This window comes from Eulemur rufifrons, chromosome 24, assembly GCF_041146395.1.
Source record: "Eulemur rufifrons isolate Redbay chromosome 24, OSU_ERuf_1, whole genome shotgun sequence".
Taxonomy (NCBI): domain Eukaryota; kingdom Metazoa; phylum Chordata; class Mammalia; order Primates; family Lemuridae; genus Eulemur; species Eulemur rufifrons.
In genome coordinates, this window is record NC_091006.1 from 13,702,117 (window position 1) to 13,717,111 (window position 14,995).

At 51.1% G+C, this 14,995-nt stretch overlaps 1 protein-coding gene across 1 annotated transcript; it reads left to right on the forward strand.

The window, feature by feature from the left end:
* Window positions 1-7,225: 7,225 nt before the first annotated feature.
* On the forward strand, window positions 7,226-13,704 carry NR1H2 (nuclear receptor subfamily 1 group H member 2). The gene is made up of 9 exons (XM_069457428.1): window positions 7,226-7,566; window positions 8,181-8,242; window positions 8,330-8,461; window positions 8,785-9,075; window positions 9,157-9,431; window positions 9,642-9,821; window positions 10,471-10,570; window positions 12,662-12,870; window positions 13,197-13,704. Exons 2-9 carry the CDS (start codon window positions 8,200-8,202, stop codon window positions 13,341-13,343), a joined length of 1,377 nt encoding a protein of 458 aa, XP_069313529.1. The 5' UTR covers window positions 7,226-7,566; window positions 8,181-8,199; the 3' UTR covers window positions 13,344-13,704.
* Window positions 13,705-14,995: the final 1,291 nt, after the last annotated feature.

Sequence of the window (14,995 nt, forward strand, 5' to 3'; positions counted from 1 at the left end):
CAAGCCAAATTTAAAGATGCTGGAAAATATGGATCAGATCCCTTGTGGGATCCCAGAAAACCAGTCATCTAATCCTGCTTCAGCTTCTTTTACCCATTACAACCATGCGGCTTGCTCCCTTCTTTGGCCCGTTACATTTCAACTTCAGCTGCGGAGTTAATATAAGCACAGCAGGAGGAGTTTGCTGCTATGAATACCCCGCCTTGTTCAGCTAACAGGTGACCTAATGCTATGTGGTTGTCCAAGGCAACTTTAGCTGGAGGATGCAAAGACTTTTGTTGTGCTGCGGAAGCTATAATGTGTAAAGTTGTGGATACGTTTCTAAGCACCAGGTGAGCAGCCACCCCACACCATGTACCCCCACGTGCACCCTGTGCCACTGGGAATCTTTCCTGGCGAATTCCCTTCAGGGAACCCCCAGATAGCATCTCCTTCAAAAATTCCTCAGGACACCTGGGGAAACAGTTTTAAGGAGCTTGTCCAGTGTCTGGTGACACTTTCATTGTGTACTGAGGACAGTGTAACTGAGTATCCCAGTAAACACTGTTCATGATCTCTTCCCCTAATGCATCTACAGGCCCAGGGTTGGTTTTCCTGACTGCAGACAAAAACGTACCCCTGAGGAACATAAGTCACAGTATCATAGCTGAGGCCATCATTAAAGCCACTTTTTCCAGCCATGGATCTGTCAGACTGTTGTCACATCTGGGTAAAGCTGGGCCTATCCAATGTTCTTCCTGTGCTGCAAAACTGGGGTCAAGGGGTGCTATCGTATGCCACCCTTAAGAATGGCAGGGGATATCCCAACCAGGAAGCCAGATAGAAGCGAGGGCGGGGGGGGGGGAGCTTGGTAGCTCCACGCATGAGCCAAATGAGGTGTACACAATACATTGCCATTGCGGGGGGTGGGGGGGGCGGTCTTTTGATGCTCAAATGTGCAGACAGGAATATTTGAAAAATTATAAAGTGGCTGATCAGAGGGTTGTGATGGTCTAGGACAGAATGAGGTTTGGGGTGACATATTCAACACCGTGATAAGTTAGCAGAAACAGCTAGGATTTCAGAAATTCATACCAACGAATTGTCCTTTCAGGCAAAAGAAGAAAGGGTTCAAAAGACAGCCATGACCCAAAACATAAAGACCCAATTCCTTTTACTTCTCTGTTAGCAGGCTTCGCTGGAAACAGCAGCCTAAGATCATTCAGTGGCTCACAGGACAAGCCTGTTCTTTCTCTTGCTCAGGTCCTGGAGGGCAAGTTTTATAATACTTGGGTGTGATGGATCTCAGGTTTTATTCCAGCTAGCCTGACTGATGAGCAGGTGGTCGGGAGCACTTCAGAGGGGCCAGTCTTGTAAGACCCTTGTGATTCCATTTAGGGCACACCAGATAATCCAGGACAATCTCTCCATCTCAGACTCCTTCACTTAGTCACATCTGCTAAGTCCCTTTCTTCATATAAGGTAACATTCACCATCCCAGGGATTAAGATGTGAATATATTTGGGGGGCCATTGTTCAGCCTACAATGTTGGTAGTTTACTTAGCTTATTGTCTGTTTCCCCATTCGAATCTAATTCCCATGACAACAGAGATCTTCGTCTGTTTCATTGTCCAGTGTGTTGCCAGCACCTAGGAGAGTGCCTGGCACTCAATAATGGCAAAGATCTTTGAGCACTCCTTGCTCTGGGGGATTCTTCCGAAACAGCAGTGTCTCTGTAATAACTCTCACCACTCGATCCCCTTTGCTTTAGCAGTCAGAGCACTCAATCTGGGCCCCCTCAGCTCATCCTCCACCCGCGCCGCTTGCATCACCCAGTCCCAACTTCTTCACCTCAAGTCAAGTGGTTTGTGAGACGCCTTGACTGCAAATTCCCAAATGGCCACACGGTGGTGGTGTGGACCTATTTTCCCAGCCCAAATCCCCCCCGCGACCCCCCTCCGCCCACCCCGCGCCCCAGCCGCACCCCCTATTTCCAGAGCTGAACTCCTAGAACACATCAGGCCGTTTCCAGCTTCCCTGCTTTTGCTCAAGCGGTTTCCGATGCCTCTCGTCACTCGATGGTAATAGGAGCACAACAAATGCTTCATCCCTGACCGCCCCTGCCCAAGCTCGCTGGGGGGTGTCCTCCGGAACACAGCCGGCAAATTGGGCTTGGATCGCCCCTAGCTTGTCGCCTGTTTGTGCTCAGGACACTCTCGAGGGAGGGCTCAGGCCCGACCCTTTTCTGGGTCCCCAGAATCGCCCAACAATCCTTCCCGAGGCCTTAGGATGCCCACGACCATTTTATTAATCGTCTAACCTAGTAAGAGAGGGATCATCGCCCACATTTTACGGGAGGATTGAGGGGACTGAGGTGCAGGGGAGGAAAGTGCAGGCAGCTCTGGTGCACTAGGAGAGGATTTGAATTCGGCTCTGGAAGCTCCAGACAAGAACCAACCAACAAAATGCCACGCCTTCTCTCGCCGCCGTAGTACTTTTACTATCGTTCCATTGGTTGGAACCCCATCACGTGATCGCACCTAGCAGCAAGGGCTCCTGGAAAATGTAGTTCAGTTGTGTGTCCAAGGGCAAGAGACTGAGTGAATGCTCAGCCAGTCGGTCAAATCCGGCCCACAAGGCCTCGCGATGGGACCCGCGTTCCTTCTATGATCTTATCTCGCACCTTCTCCTCCTCTTCACTCAGCTTCAGGCATGCTAGCTTCCTTGCTGCTCTTTGAATATGCCAACATTATTCCTACCGCCGGGACTTTGCACTGGGTGTTCCCTCTGCCTGGAACGCCTTTCTTTCCTCCAAATGTCCTTATGTATTCTTCCCTCACATCCTTTATGAAAGGGGCGGCCTTGCAAAAATAACAGGAAAATACCTAATCTCACATAGGAAAATCCCTAATCCCACAATTTCCCCAGTAACGGTTAAAGAGCAATCCTACGAGTTCTCTCATTAAACAGGTACCCTGCAGGAGTTCTGTTTTGCACAACTTCTGAAAAGAGCTGAATGAACGGAAAAGAGATGCAAATCTCTCTCTTTCAATTTTTTTTTTTTTTTTTTTTTTTTTTTTGAGAATCTGCTTTTACAGAGTTCCTGAGTAAACAGCAGGAGAAGGAACTACACCCTCAACTATATCTCCAGGAGAGAGTCACATCTCCTGTGATAATCCCTTCTCCAAGGGAAGGAAACCAAGTCTTGGACTTTGACATCCTTGCGGTGTTTGGTATCTACCTGCTGCTGCTTGTGTTATCAACTGACAGCGTGGCTATTTTTTTTTTTTCCTCTTCATCCCTTTTAAATTCAGCGAACCACTTGGCTTTGCTGCTGGCATCTCCCTTCTCTTTCTTTGGGATGTCATGTTGTCTCTCTGCTCTCTTCCACCACCCCCTTTCTCTGTCTCTCTTTCTCTCTCTCTCTTTCACTCTCTCTGTCCTTCTGAGAGGATAAAATAAACTTCTTTTTACTTTTATATTTGTTAATCTCTGTGTGAGAAATCTTTCTCCACCTGCTCCGTGAGCATCTACTAGCTTTTCCATCCTAGCACTTTATGTCTGGAAGTTTTATTCAGGAGAGAGGTATTTTATTTCCACAATAACTAAGAGTAGATGCTATCATTGACTGGACTTGCAGCCTACTCTCTTTTATATAAAATTGCAACTGGGCCAGGTGCAGTGGCTCACATCTGTAATCCTATCTCTTGAGTTCAGGAGTTTGAGACCAGCCTGAGCAAGAGAGACCCTGTCTCTACCAAAACCGGAAAAATTAGCCAGGAGCTGTGGTGTGCGCCAGCTACTCGGGAGGCTGAGGCAGGAGGATCACTTGAGCTCAGGAGTTTGAGGTTGCTGTGAGCTATGATGACATCACTGCATTCTAGCTGGGGCAACAGAACAAGACTCTGTCTTAAAAAAAGTAAAATAAAATAAAATAAAATAGTAATTTCTAGCAGGATTTTAATATACCCTGAATTTTCCTGAGGTGCAACTCATATTATATACATATATATATATAATATGTAATTATAGTTTGTCTTATTGACAACTTCATTAAACTGGACCACAATTTTGGAAAAATTGCATTATCTACAGCAATGCTGCCTAAGGTGTTTGAGGCCATGATATAGCACTCCTGTATCAGACTGCATGGTAGCTGTCAAATTTACAATAATACATTTCAAGTAAAATCTGGGTGCCATTTTGTGTATTTTGTGTACTTATGTTGAAAGACTTATCACTTTATTACAAATTAGTTTCCATTTATTCATTCTTTGTATTACAGTTGGTGAAGTAAAATATTTTGTTGTGGTTATAGATGGCTTATATTATCTCTGGATTTCATTCAGAATCATAAAGGCAGAATTACATATTATGAATTATTTGTGATAAAAAGAAATAAACTCAGCCATCTGGAAAGTGCAAATTATAACCACAATAAAATATCATTTCACATCTAGAATGGCTGTAATAAAAAAAATAACAAATGTTGGGGAATCTTCATTATGAGGGTTCCCCATGTATACACATTAAAATAAATTTGTAACTTTTCCTCGTTAAAAAAAAGAAAGAGGCCGGGCGCGGTGGCTCACGCCTGTAATCCTAGCACTCTGGGAGGCCGAGGTGGGCGGATCATTTGAGCTCAGGAGTTCGAGACCAGCCTGAGCAAGAGCGAGACCCCACGTCTACTAAAAATAGAAAGAAATTATATGGACAGCTAAAAATATATATAGAAAAAATTAGCCGGGCATGGGGGCGCATGCCTGTAGTCCCAGCTACTCGGGAGGCTGAGACAGGAGGATCCCTTGAGCTCAGGAGTTTGAGGTTGCTGTGAGCTAGGCTGACGCCACGGCACTCACTCTAGCCTGGGCAACAGAGTGAGACTCTGTCTCAAAAAAAAAAAAAAAGAAAGAAAGAAAAAAATGAATAACAAATCTTGGTAAGAATGTAGAGATATTGAAGCCATCATATATTGCTGGTGAGAAGGTAAAATGGTGCATGCAGTCTAGCAGTTACTAGAGTTACTGTATCACACAGCAATACCCAAGAAAAATGAAAACAAATGTCTTCACAAAAACTTGTACATGAATGTTCATAGCAGCATTGTAGCCAAAAATAGAAACATCCTAAATGCCCATCAACTGATTAATGGATTAATAAAATGTGGTATGTCCACACAATGGAATATTAGCCACAAACAGAAATGAAATACTGATACAGGATACAACATAGATGAACCTGGAAAACATTATGCCAAGTGGAAGATACCACGTACAAAGAAACACATATTCTTTGATTTCATTTATAGGAAATGCTGGGAATAGGCACATTTCATAGAGGCAAAGGTAGATTGATGGTTGCCTAGGGCTAGAGGAAAGAGATGGGAAAATTGGAGGTAACTGCTAAGGGGTATTGGGTTTCTTTTGGTGTGACAAAGATGTCCTAAAATTTATTATGATGATGATGTGAATATACTGAAAACCATTGAATTATACGTTTATTTATTTATTTATTTTGGAGACAGTGTCTCGTTTTGTTGCCCAGGCTAGAGTGAGTGCCGTGGCGTCAGCCTAGCTCACAGCAACCTCAAACTCCTGGACTTAAGCGATCCTATTGCCTCAGCCTCCCGAGTAGCTGGGACTACAGGCAGGTGCCACCATGCCCAGCTAATTTTTTGTATATATATATTTTAGTTGGCCAGATAATTTCTTTCTATTTTTAGTAGAGACGGGGGGTCTCACTGTTGCTCAGGCTGGTCTCGAACTCCTGACCTCGAGCGATCCACCCGCCTCAGCCTCCCAGAGTGCTAGGATTACAGGCGTGAGCGCCCAGCCTGAATTATACTTTTAAGTGAGTGAATTGTATAGTGTGTGAATTCTATCTCAATAAAGCTGTTACAAAAAAACACTAGGGCACACTTAAAACTTTGACTCAAATGGTACGAAAGCAATTTATGTAACCAAAACGTTTCTACCTCCGTAAGATTCTGAAATAAAATAATAATAATAAAAAAAAATCTAGGGGATGTTGTGTCAGTTACAAATGAGAACACTGGTCCACAACTGGGTTCAGATAATGAAACTGCCACTGACTGAATACTAATATATGCTAGGCACTGCACTTCCTGAATCCTCACATCCTTCATAAAAAATAAGAATTAATTTCCCCTCTTTTACAGGTAGGCCAACTGGTAGCCTATTTCAGGATTTTGCACATTTGTAAGAGTGGAAAGTTAGAAACAACTTTACCATCCACAAGAATAAATATAGCGCCAACATATCAGGCTCCTCATTTGGGCCCAGCCTTGTTCATGCTTTTTTACTTCATTTAATCATAAGGACAATGCAATGAAGTCAGCACACTTCTCATTCCCAGTTTGCAGACAAGGCAACTGAGGTGCAGGGACGTTAAGTAACTTGGCTCAGCATCACACAGCCAGGAAGTGTCAGCGACACCAGGTTCTGCCAGCCCCTATTGCTCATGTTAACTAACCACTCCCTTTACCTCTAACATCCTTGGGTGGAAAATTCCACAGCTTCAAAGGCTGGGGCGGAGTGGACAAAACAAGTTACAAGAGCTTATGGATCATATATTCCCGTTAAGATTAAAAAAAAAAAAAAAGCATCTGTAAATGCTCAATAAAGGCCTGATTGTTCTCGAGGCAAAGGCTTTGGAACAATTTTCATCTTTTACCTGTTCAAGTGTTCTGATTTTTCTTGAAAAGTTATTATTTTTACCTTTTTGGTAAGGAGGACTAGGTTTTTTTAATTCTTCCAATCACCACATTATGTTTTTAAAAATATTATTTTCCGGATCCAGGTTTGTAATTTAACTTATTTAAACCCAACAAATAGTGCGCCTCCACAATCAGAACATTTCTAATAACTCAGAAAGGGCAAACATGCTTTAAAATCAGTCATGTACAAAAAGCAGTTATAGCAGGAGAGATTTATGTCGATTATATCTTTGGCCGTGGGCCCAGAGAAGCACATGAATGGGCTAAAGCCACAAAGCGCTGGGCTGGAATGTTCGGAACCCGCCACGCTCCTCTCCAGGGCAACATTTGATTAAATGGGTCCGGAACTCTTTTGTCGAGCCCCAGTGGATCCACCCGGTAAAGTAAACTTCCGGTGAGCTCATTACTTTCGAGCGGGGCAGCGGATTCAGCTAGCGCTAAGCGAACCGGAAGTCTGTCAACTTACACTCTCCGCCCCATTCCGGATGTGACGCACGGGCGGGGTTGCCGGAAGAAGTGGCGAAGTTACTTTTGAGGGGACTCGAGTAGCGGCGGCTTGTCAGGGGCTACAGAGGAGGAGGAAGAGAAACAGAGTGAGGGGACGGAGACAGGTGCACCCGACAGTTGGGAGACGCGGAAGGCCAAACTCGGGGCTTCTTGGCGTTCTCCGTGTTTTTCCGCTGAGCCCACTTTTCTTCCATTCCCTTCCCTCCGTAGCTCGCGACTCCCCGGCTGTTTCCAGGGCAACAGGAGTAGGAGACCCCGCGAGACGCTGCCCACGAGACCCCCGCGCGCAGCCATGAGCCCCGCCCCCCACTGGTGCTCGGAGAGGGGCGGGACCTGGAGCGAGGTGTGGGGGCGGAGCATGAGGAAGGAGATGGGGCGGGACCTGGAGCGAGATTATGGGGGCGAGGCTTGGGGAGAGGGGTGCAGATGGGGTAAGGCAAGGTGTTGGTTGGGGAGCCCTGATGGGGGCAGTGGGGAAAAGACCTGGAAGGGATGGGGCAGGACCAAGGAGAAAATGAGGGGAGGGGGAGCATAATTGGAGGAGGCGGGGTCAGAATGAGAAATAGGGGCGATTCCTCGGCTAGGTGAGGTGAAGTTTTAGAGTAGTTGGCGTAAAACTTGATGGGAGGGAGGACGTGAGGGCAGAGCATGACTGGAGGAGAAGTGGCCGTGTCTGAAGAGAGCAGATGGGTGGGACCCGGAGGGGGTGGGTCCTAGAGGAGGGGCGGGGCTTAAGACCAAGCTGAAGGCTAGCCGGGAGCAGAAGGGGGCGGTACCTTTTAGAAGGGTAAGGAGGGTTTGTAGGAGGACTGGGCTGGGACCTGGGCTGGGGTCTCTGTGCAATATAAAGAATCTAGGAGAAATGGAAGAAAGCAGGGCACCCGCATGACGACCGGTAACTGGCCTGACCAGACCCTTCCTTGCCCCACAAAGCTTTCAATTCCCTGTATTCTGCAGGTTGCTGTGTGACCCTACCATGTCCTCCCCCACCATGAGTTCCCTGGACACCCCCCTGCCTGGTGAGTGACCCTGTTCCCTACCCAGTCCTTATCACACACTGGCAAGAGAAGCTCACTGTACCCCTCTTGTTTGCCTCCCTCTCCCAGAAAATGGCCCCCCTCAGCCTGGCGCCCCCTCTTCTTCACCCACTGTTAAGGAGGAGGGTCCTGAACTGTGGCCTGGGGGTTCAGACCCTGATGTCCCAGGCACTGATGAGTCTGGCTCAGCCTACATCGTGGGTGAGACGGGGCCCAGGGTCAGGGGTCTGGGAGTTGATATGTGGGGCTTGGAGAGGAATTTAGGAAGGGAGAGAGAAACAGGGATGGGGAGATGGGAGGCCCCTGTTTCTTGTTGATTCTTTTCCTTCATTTCTCCTTGATACCTCTTAACTTTGTTCATTCTTTGGAATCTACTGACATATACACATTTCTCTCTGAATTACAATCTCCCTGGGTGTGAGCATTTCTTCCATCCTCTGCCTCGGGATCTCTCATGGGCCTGTCCCTCTGGCTGCTGTTTCTCTCTGTGGCTCACTCTCATGGCCTCTGTGTACCCACCCCAGTCATCCTAGACCCAGATGAGGAGCCAGAGCGCAAGCGAAAGAGGGGCCCAGCCCCGAAGATGCTGGGTGACGAGCTTTGCCGTGTGTGCGGGGACAAGGCCTCCGGCTTCCACTACAACGTACTCAGCTGTGAAGGTTGCAAGGGCTTCTTTCGGCGCAGTGTGGTCCGCGGCGGGGCTGGGCGTTATGCCTGCCGGGGCGGTGGAACCTGCCAGATGGACGCTTTCATGCGGCGCAAGTGCCAGCAGTGCCGGCTGCGCAAGTGCAAGGAGGCAGGGATGAGGGAGCAGTGTGAGTGCTGGGGGAGAGGGTGGTGCCAGCCTGGCTCCTGTCCAGCCCGGGCCTCTACTGAGGCCTGTATCCCCGAAACAGGCGTCCTCTCTGAAGAACAGATCCGGAAGAAGAAGATTCAGAAGCAGCAGCAGCAGCAGCAACAGTCCTTGCAGTCACCTGTGGGGCCGGGGGGCAGCAGCAGCTCAGCCTCTGGGCCTGGGGCATGCCCTGGAGGATCTGAGGCAGGTGGCCAGGGCTCTGGGGAAGGCGAGAGTGTCCAGTTAACGGCGGCTCAGGAACTAATGATCCAGCAGTTGGTGGCAGCCCAGCTGCAGTGCAACAAACGCTCCTTCTCTGACCAGCCCAAAGTCACGGTACTGCCCCTTCCACACTCTTGAGGGGTGACGGTCCCAGTGGGATAGAGCTAGCCAGGCCATGGCCCTGGGTGTGGGAGGGAATGAGGTTCCAGAAGGCAGGGCTTTGGGAGGAGGTCCCCCAGGCTGCAGGCTTTGCCTCAAGGTGCTCCTGTGGACTCAGGGTTACATGTGGAGTCTTGGGAGTGACCCTGGTGTCCTGTGTCCCAGCCCTGGCCCCTAGGCGCTGACCCCCAGTCCCGAGATGCCCGCCAGCAGCGCTTTGCCCACTTTACGGAGCTGGCCATCATCTCAGTGCAGGAGATTGTGGACTTTGCCAAGCAGGTGCCTGGCTTCCTGCAGCTGGGCCGCGAGGACCAGATCGCCCTCCTGAAGGCGTCTACCATTGAGGTAATGGCCAGGCTGGCTGTCCTCAGCAAGGCCCTTCCCTTCATCCCACAGAGGACTCCTGAGATAGCTCCAGGACAGATGCTGGCATCGGAGCGATGAGCAGGACCAGTCCTCACCCTCATTGGGATGACATTCCTCAGGGGAATGTCCAAACACTAAACTTAGATAGTCAGAGCCTCCCATAAGCTGAGGAGAGAAAGGGAAAAGGGGCTGAGGCTGAGAGTAATTGAGGATTGGCCTGGAGGGGCTGCTTTAGAGAAAAGGTGCCAAAAAGCCTTTTCAGAGGAGTTGGCATTTGAATCCAGGATAACAAATAACATATTGAGTGCCTACTGTATGTCAGGCTCCATTCCAAGTGCTAGTATACGGCAGAAAACAAAGCAGATAAAACTCCTTGCCCCCGTGCCTTGTAACCATTTGCTGAAAGAGTGTCCTAAAGTTGGGGAGTGGGCAGCGTGTGCTGAAGCCAGGAGGGGGGAAGCGCTTGGCATGTCCGATGTGCTGACCGCACATTGATGTGGCTGAGAGAACAGAGTGGGCGAAGGATGATCCTGGTGAGATTGGACCCCCATTAGGGCCAGGTGGGGAGGGACTAGCAGCTAAAGCATCACAGGGGACCCCTCAAGCTCTTTCCACCTTCATCCTTCAGATCATGCTGCTGGAGACGGCCAGGCGCTACAACCATGAGACAGAGTGTATCACCTTCCTGAAGGACTTCACCTACAGCAAGGACGACTTCCACCGTGCAGGTAGGGCCAAGGTGGGGGTTGGGGGTCAGGGGGAGGGTTGGCACCCTGCCTGGCTGGGAGACCTCAGGCCATGTCATCCCTGTCTGAGCCTGTGTTTCTTTATCTCCAAAGTAGGATGGAGTGGGGGTTGAGCCAACCTGAGAGCAAGAATAAGAGTGCATTTATTCAGCACCAGCTCTGTACAGAGGGACGCAGTAGGGGTCTCTGCTGTCACATTGGGCATCTTGGTGGGGGTTAGGGAAAAGCACCCCCACCCCCGCCACCCAACCTGGTCTCACCGGAGGGAGGCAGGCTGGATCTTAGTCGATTGTGAAGTGTACAACCTGCCCAGCTGTATATGGCAGCACGGTCTCCTGCCTTCCAAGAGTACTTACCTGGGGATGTCACCTGGGCTTCTGGAAGAAGTGCAGGTGAGGTGAGGCCTAGGGGGTAAGAGGCATCATCAGTGAAAAGCGGGTGGGAACCCGCCGTAAGCATGTACAGAGGCCTGGCTCCCTCATCCTTCGGGCTTTCTCAGTGAGTCCCGCCCTCTCCCACCATTTCCCTCTCCGTATTCCCAGATATCCACTCCTAACCCCGTCGTCTTCCCTTCCTGTAACCCTGGCCCTCCCAGCACCCATGATGGCCCCTGTAACCTTTTTAGTGTGACCTTAGCAGGGCAGAACTGGAGGGAAGAGTGTTTCTGGCAGGGGGACCAGCATGTGCAAAGGCCCTGAGGTGGAGGAAAGCCCGAGGGTTTTGAGAAACTACCAGGAGGTCCAGGCAGCCAGAGCACAGGGAGATGTGGCTGGAGAGGAGGTTGGGAATCCCACCACTTCCCACCCATCCTCTGTGACTGCCCCAGCCCAGGTTTCAGTCATCTCTCCCTGGGACATTGCAGAGGGCGCTCACTGGGCTCCCTGCCTCCACCTCTGCCTGATGTGTCTGCTCACACGGTAGTCAGAAGGATCCTGCCAGCTCAGCACCAAGTCAGCTCACATTCCTCCTCTGCTCAGAACCCTCCGCAGCTTCCATCCCACCGGGACAAGAGCCAAAGTCCTCCCTGTGGTCCACAAAGCCCTTCAGGATCTGTTCCTTGTTCCCTCTCTACCCTCAGCTCTTGTCCTCTCCCTCTTATTCACCTTCCCAAAGCCACACTGGCCTCTTGGCTGTTAGTTGAACCCACCAAACTTGTTTCAGCCAGAGGGCCTTTGTATTTGCTGGTCCCTCTGCCCAGAACCCGGGTGACCGACTGGTCCTGGTTTGCCCAGGACCTTCCCAGTTTTAACACTGAAAGTCTTGTGACCCAGGAATCCACCCCCAGCCCAGTCCCAGGCAGAACAGATGGTTGGTCACCCTATTCAGAACACTCACACAGCCTTGTAACTCAATCCCTTACTTCCTTTGGGTTGGTCATTGCTCAAATGTCACCCTACAGTGAGGGCTTCCCTGCCCACCTGGTATAAAATGTGAACGTGATTCTCAGTAATTTAGAATACCCTTCCCTGTGTTATCTTGCTCCTTAGAATTCATCACCATCTGACAGGCTGGGTATTTTACTGATGTGTTTGTCTGTCATCTGGCCCCTTGACCCTCAAATGTAAGTTCTATAAGAGCAGGGACTTTGTCTTGTAAACAGCTCTGCCTTGGGCCTGGCACATAGTAGGTGCTCAGTAAAGTTTGATGAATGAAAGAGGCAGTCTTGGGGATGAATTTGAGCTTTACCTCAAAAGCAGTGGAAGCCACCAAAGGAACTGACATGATACGAGCTAGCTTTTAACAACTTCTCTCTGCCTTCATGACAAGGATTGATCCCGGGAAACTAGGCAGGAGCTGCAACCACCACCCGGGCAGGCAGTGAGGGTGGTGATAAGATAGAAAACACCAAATAGATGTTTGCCTTAGTTATCCGTTTCATCACTTAGGCAAGGCTTGTGGCACACCTACTGCGTGCCAGGCACTCTCACAGGCATGGGACCCAGAGGTGAGCAGAAATGATGAGAACGCTGTAATTACTGCTGTTTTCCTCACCCCATTGACTGTGGGTGGCGCCAGGGGCCAGGGCTCCCGCAGGTTTCAGCCAAGGGAGTCATGGCTGCCTCCGCCCTGCAGGCCTGCAGGTGGAGTTCATCAACCCCATCTTCGAGTTCTCCAGAGCTATGCGGCGGCTGGGCCTGGATGATGCCGAGTACGCCCTCCTCATTGCCATCAACATCTTCTCAGCAGACCGGCCCAACGTGCAGGAGCCAAGCCGAGTGGAGGCCCTGCAGCAGCCCTACGTGGAGGCGCTGCTCTCCTACACGCGCATCAAAAGGCCGCAGGTACCGGGGCCTGGAGCTCCCCAGAGCCTGGCTGCTCCTGACACAGCCTCTCCAGCCCCTCTGGGCAAAGCAGACTCAGTCCTGAGGCCTAGGTAGGGTCAGGGTGTCCAGGCCCACGTGCGTCAGTCTTAGGCTGGGGTCTGTCCTGAGGAGCCAGGCCCAGTGCAGGCACTGGGGCAGGCCGCATCCCCTGCCCAGACGCTCCCCGTGCCAACTCTGCCAGCTCACCTGGGGAGGGAGGCCCTCCTTTCAGTTCAGGTGGGCTGACCAGAGCCTTGCAGGACAGGGGCTCGGCCAGCGCCCACCTCCCTCCTGTCCACCCACAGGACCAGCTGCGCTTCCCACGCATGCTGATGAAGCTCGTGAGCCTGCGCACGTTGAGTTCTGTCCACTCGGAGCAGGTCTTTGCCCTGCGGCTCCAGGACAAGAAGCTACCACCTCTGCTGTCTGAGATCTGGGATGTCCACGAGTGAGGGGTTGGCCACTCAGCCCCACAGCCTTGCCTGAACACCCTCTAACAAATGACGCTGTCACCCCTTCCTCCGCCTGGGGTGGCAAGGGGCCCCAGGCCGGGCCTGCAGTCCCACCTTGCTCCCGGCCTCACCAGCCCTCAGTTCTGGGATGATCCCCAGTCAGGGCCCATGAGGCTTCCTCCCTACCCATGGAGTCTTCCAGAAGGTGTGGAAGGGGTCACAGGTCCCAACCTCTGGCCCTTCCCAGCAACTCTCCTCACCCAGCTTACACCTCAAGCCCACCATGCAATGCACCTTGAACAGAGGGAGGGGAGGGCCTATGGCTCTGTCCCACAGCCTGAGAGACCATCGGTCCTCCTCTTCCTCTGCTCCTTTTATTTAATAAAAACTAAAAACAAAACAAAAACAGGAAAATAAAATATGAATACAAGCTAGCCCTGAGCCAGAGTGCAAGAAATGGAGAGGGGGTGGTCTTTATTGACATGGCCCCAAATCTGATTCAGTAGGCGGGACCTGGGGCCTTCCCAGGCTGGTGGGGGGTGGCCTGGACGGTCCTGGTGCAGGGTGATGTGCTCTGGCTGCTGTGGGGGTCCAGGACAGGGGCCTGACAGCCTCAGGGCCACCTCCCTAGACGAGGGGAATCAGAACCTGCTTTTCAAGGATAAATAGATTTGTGTGAACTTTTGTCCTGTCAACAAGTGTCTGCTGAGGCCCCTCGTGGGAGGCACTGTTGGCCATTCTGGAGACGCAGACATCATGCATCCAACAAATGTACGTGGAGCATTTACTAGATCAAACAATTTTGGGCACTGAAAGGATCAGTCAGCAAGATAAAGACCTTCGTACCAGACAGAGCGGGGTCAGATGGGGACAGAACAGAAGGGAACGGGGCTTCAAAGGCAGCACATTGCAGTGAGAGAGCTAGAGGAAGTGAGGCAAGGTGTCACAAAGGAGATGTCTTTGCTGGGACCTAAAACAAAAACCAAGGAGGGCTGGGCCTCCAAGTTGTGGGCCGCACGTGCTAAGCCTGGAAGATGAGAGATCCTGGTGAATTCAGAATAGGGGAAGCCACGAAATTCTTCCAACTCCTACCCTGGGCCAGGCCCTGATGGATGCATAAATGGAAATGGATGGACAGCCCCGGTCAAGGGCGAAGGGGGTGTTGCACGGAAGCATGGGCTGGGTATTGAAAGGTACATTTATTTGGGGTGGGGGATGGGACGGCGGAAATGAGAATAGTTACAAACGATCAGCCTATTCCAAGTAGTGTACTGGACGCCCCACAGGTGTCCCCCTCCCCCGCCCCGCCCGTGCGCTGAGTTTAGTTTACAGATGGAGAAACTGAGGCCGAGAGACAGGAGAACAGATCAGACCAGGACCTGACCGGGTATCGGCCAGCCTCTGCGGGGAGGGTGGGCGTCCGGCCGCCGGCCAACTGGTGGGCAGCGCTCAGGTGGTCCTCGGTGCAGAACGGGTAGGGAGGTGGCGGGTGCGCGCGCAGCGCTCAAGGCCGGGAGGCCAGGCCCACTGCGCGCCGGGCGCAGCGAGGCAGCCAATGCGGCTGCGAGGAGGGGCGTGGCCTTGGGCCTGCACGTCATGAGGAGGTGGGGTTAGCGATAATTTATCAGCCAGGGGGAGAGGCCGCTTCCCAA

What these genes read in the sequence shown, in the direction of transcription:
- NR1H2 (XM_069457428.1), top strand. Translation starts at nt 8,200, where the DNA reads ATGTCCTCCCCCACCATGAGTTCCCTGGACACCCCCCTGCCTG. An exon ending in CTGACCAGCCCAAAGTCACG is followed by an intron (nt 9,432 to 9,641) that starts GTACTGCCCCTT and finishes CCTGTGTCCCAG; the next exon opens with CCCTGGCCCCTAGGCGCTGA. An exon ending in CGCGCATCAAAAGGCCGCAG is followed by an intron (nt 12,871 to 13,196) that starts GTACCGGGGCCT and finishes GTCCACCCACAG; the next exon opens with GACCAGCTGCGCTTCCCACG.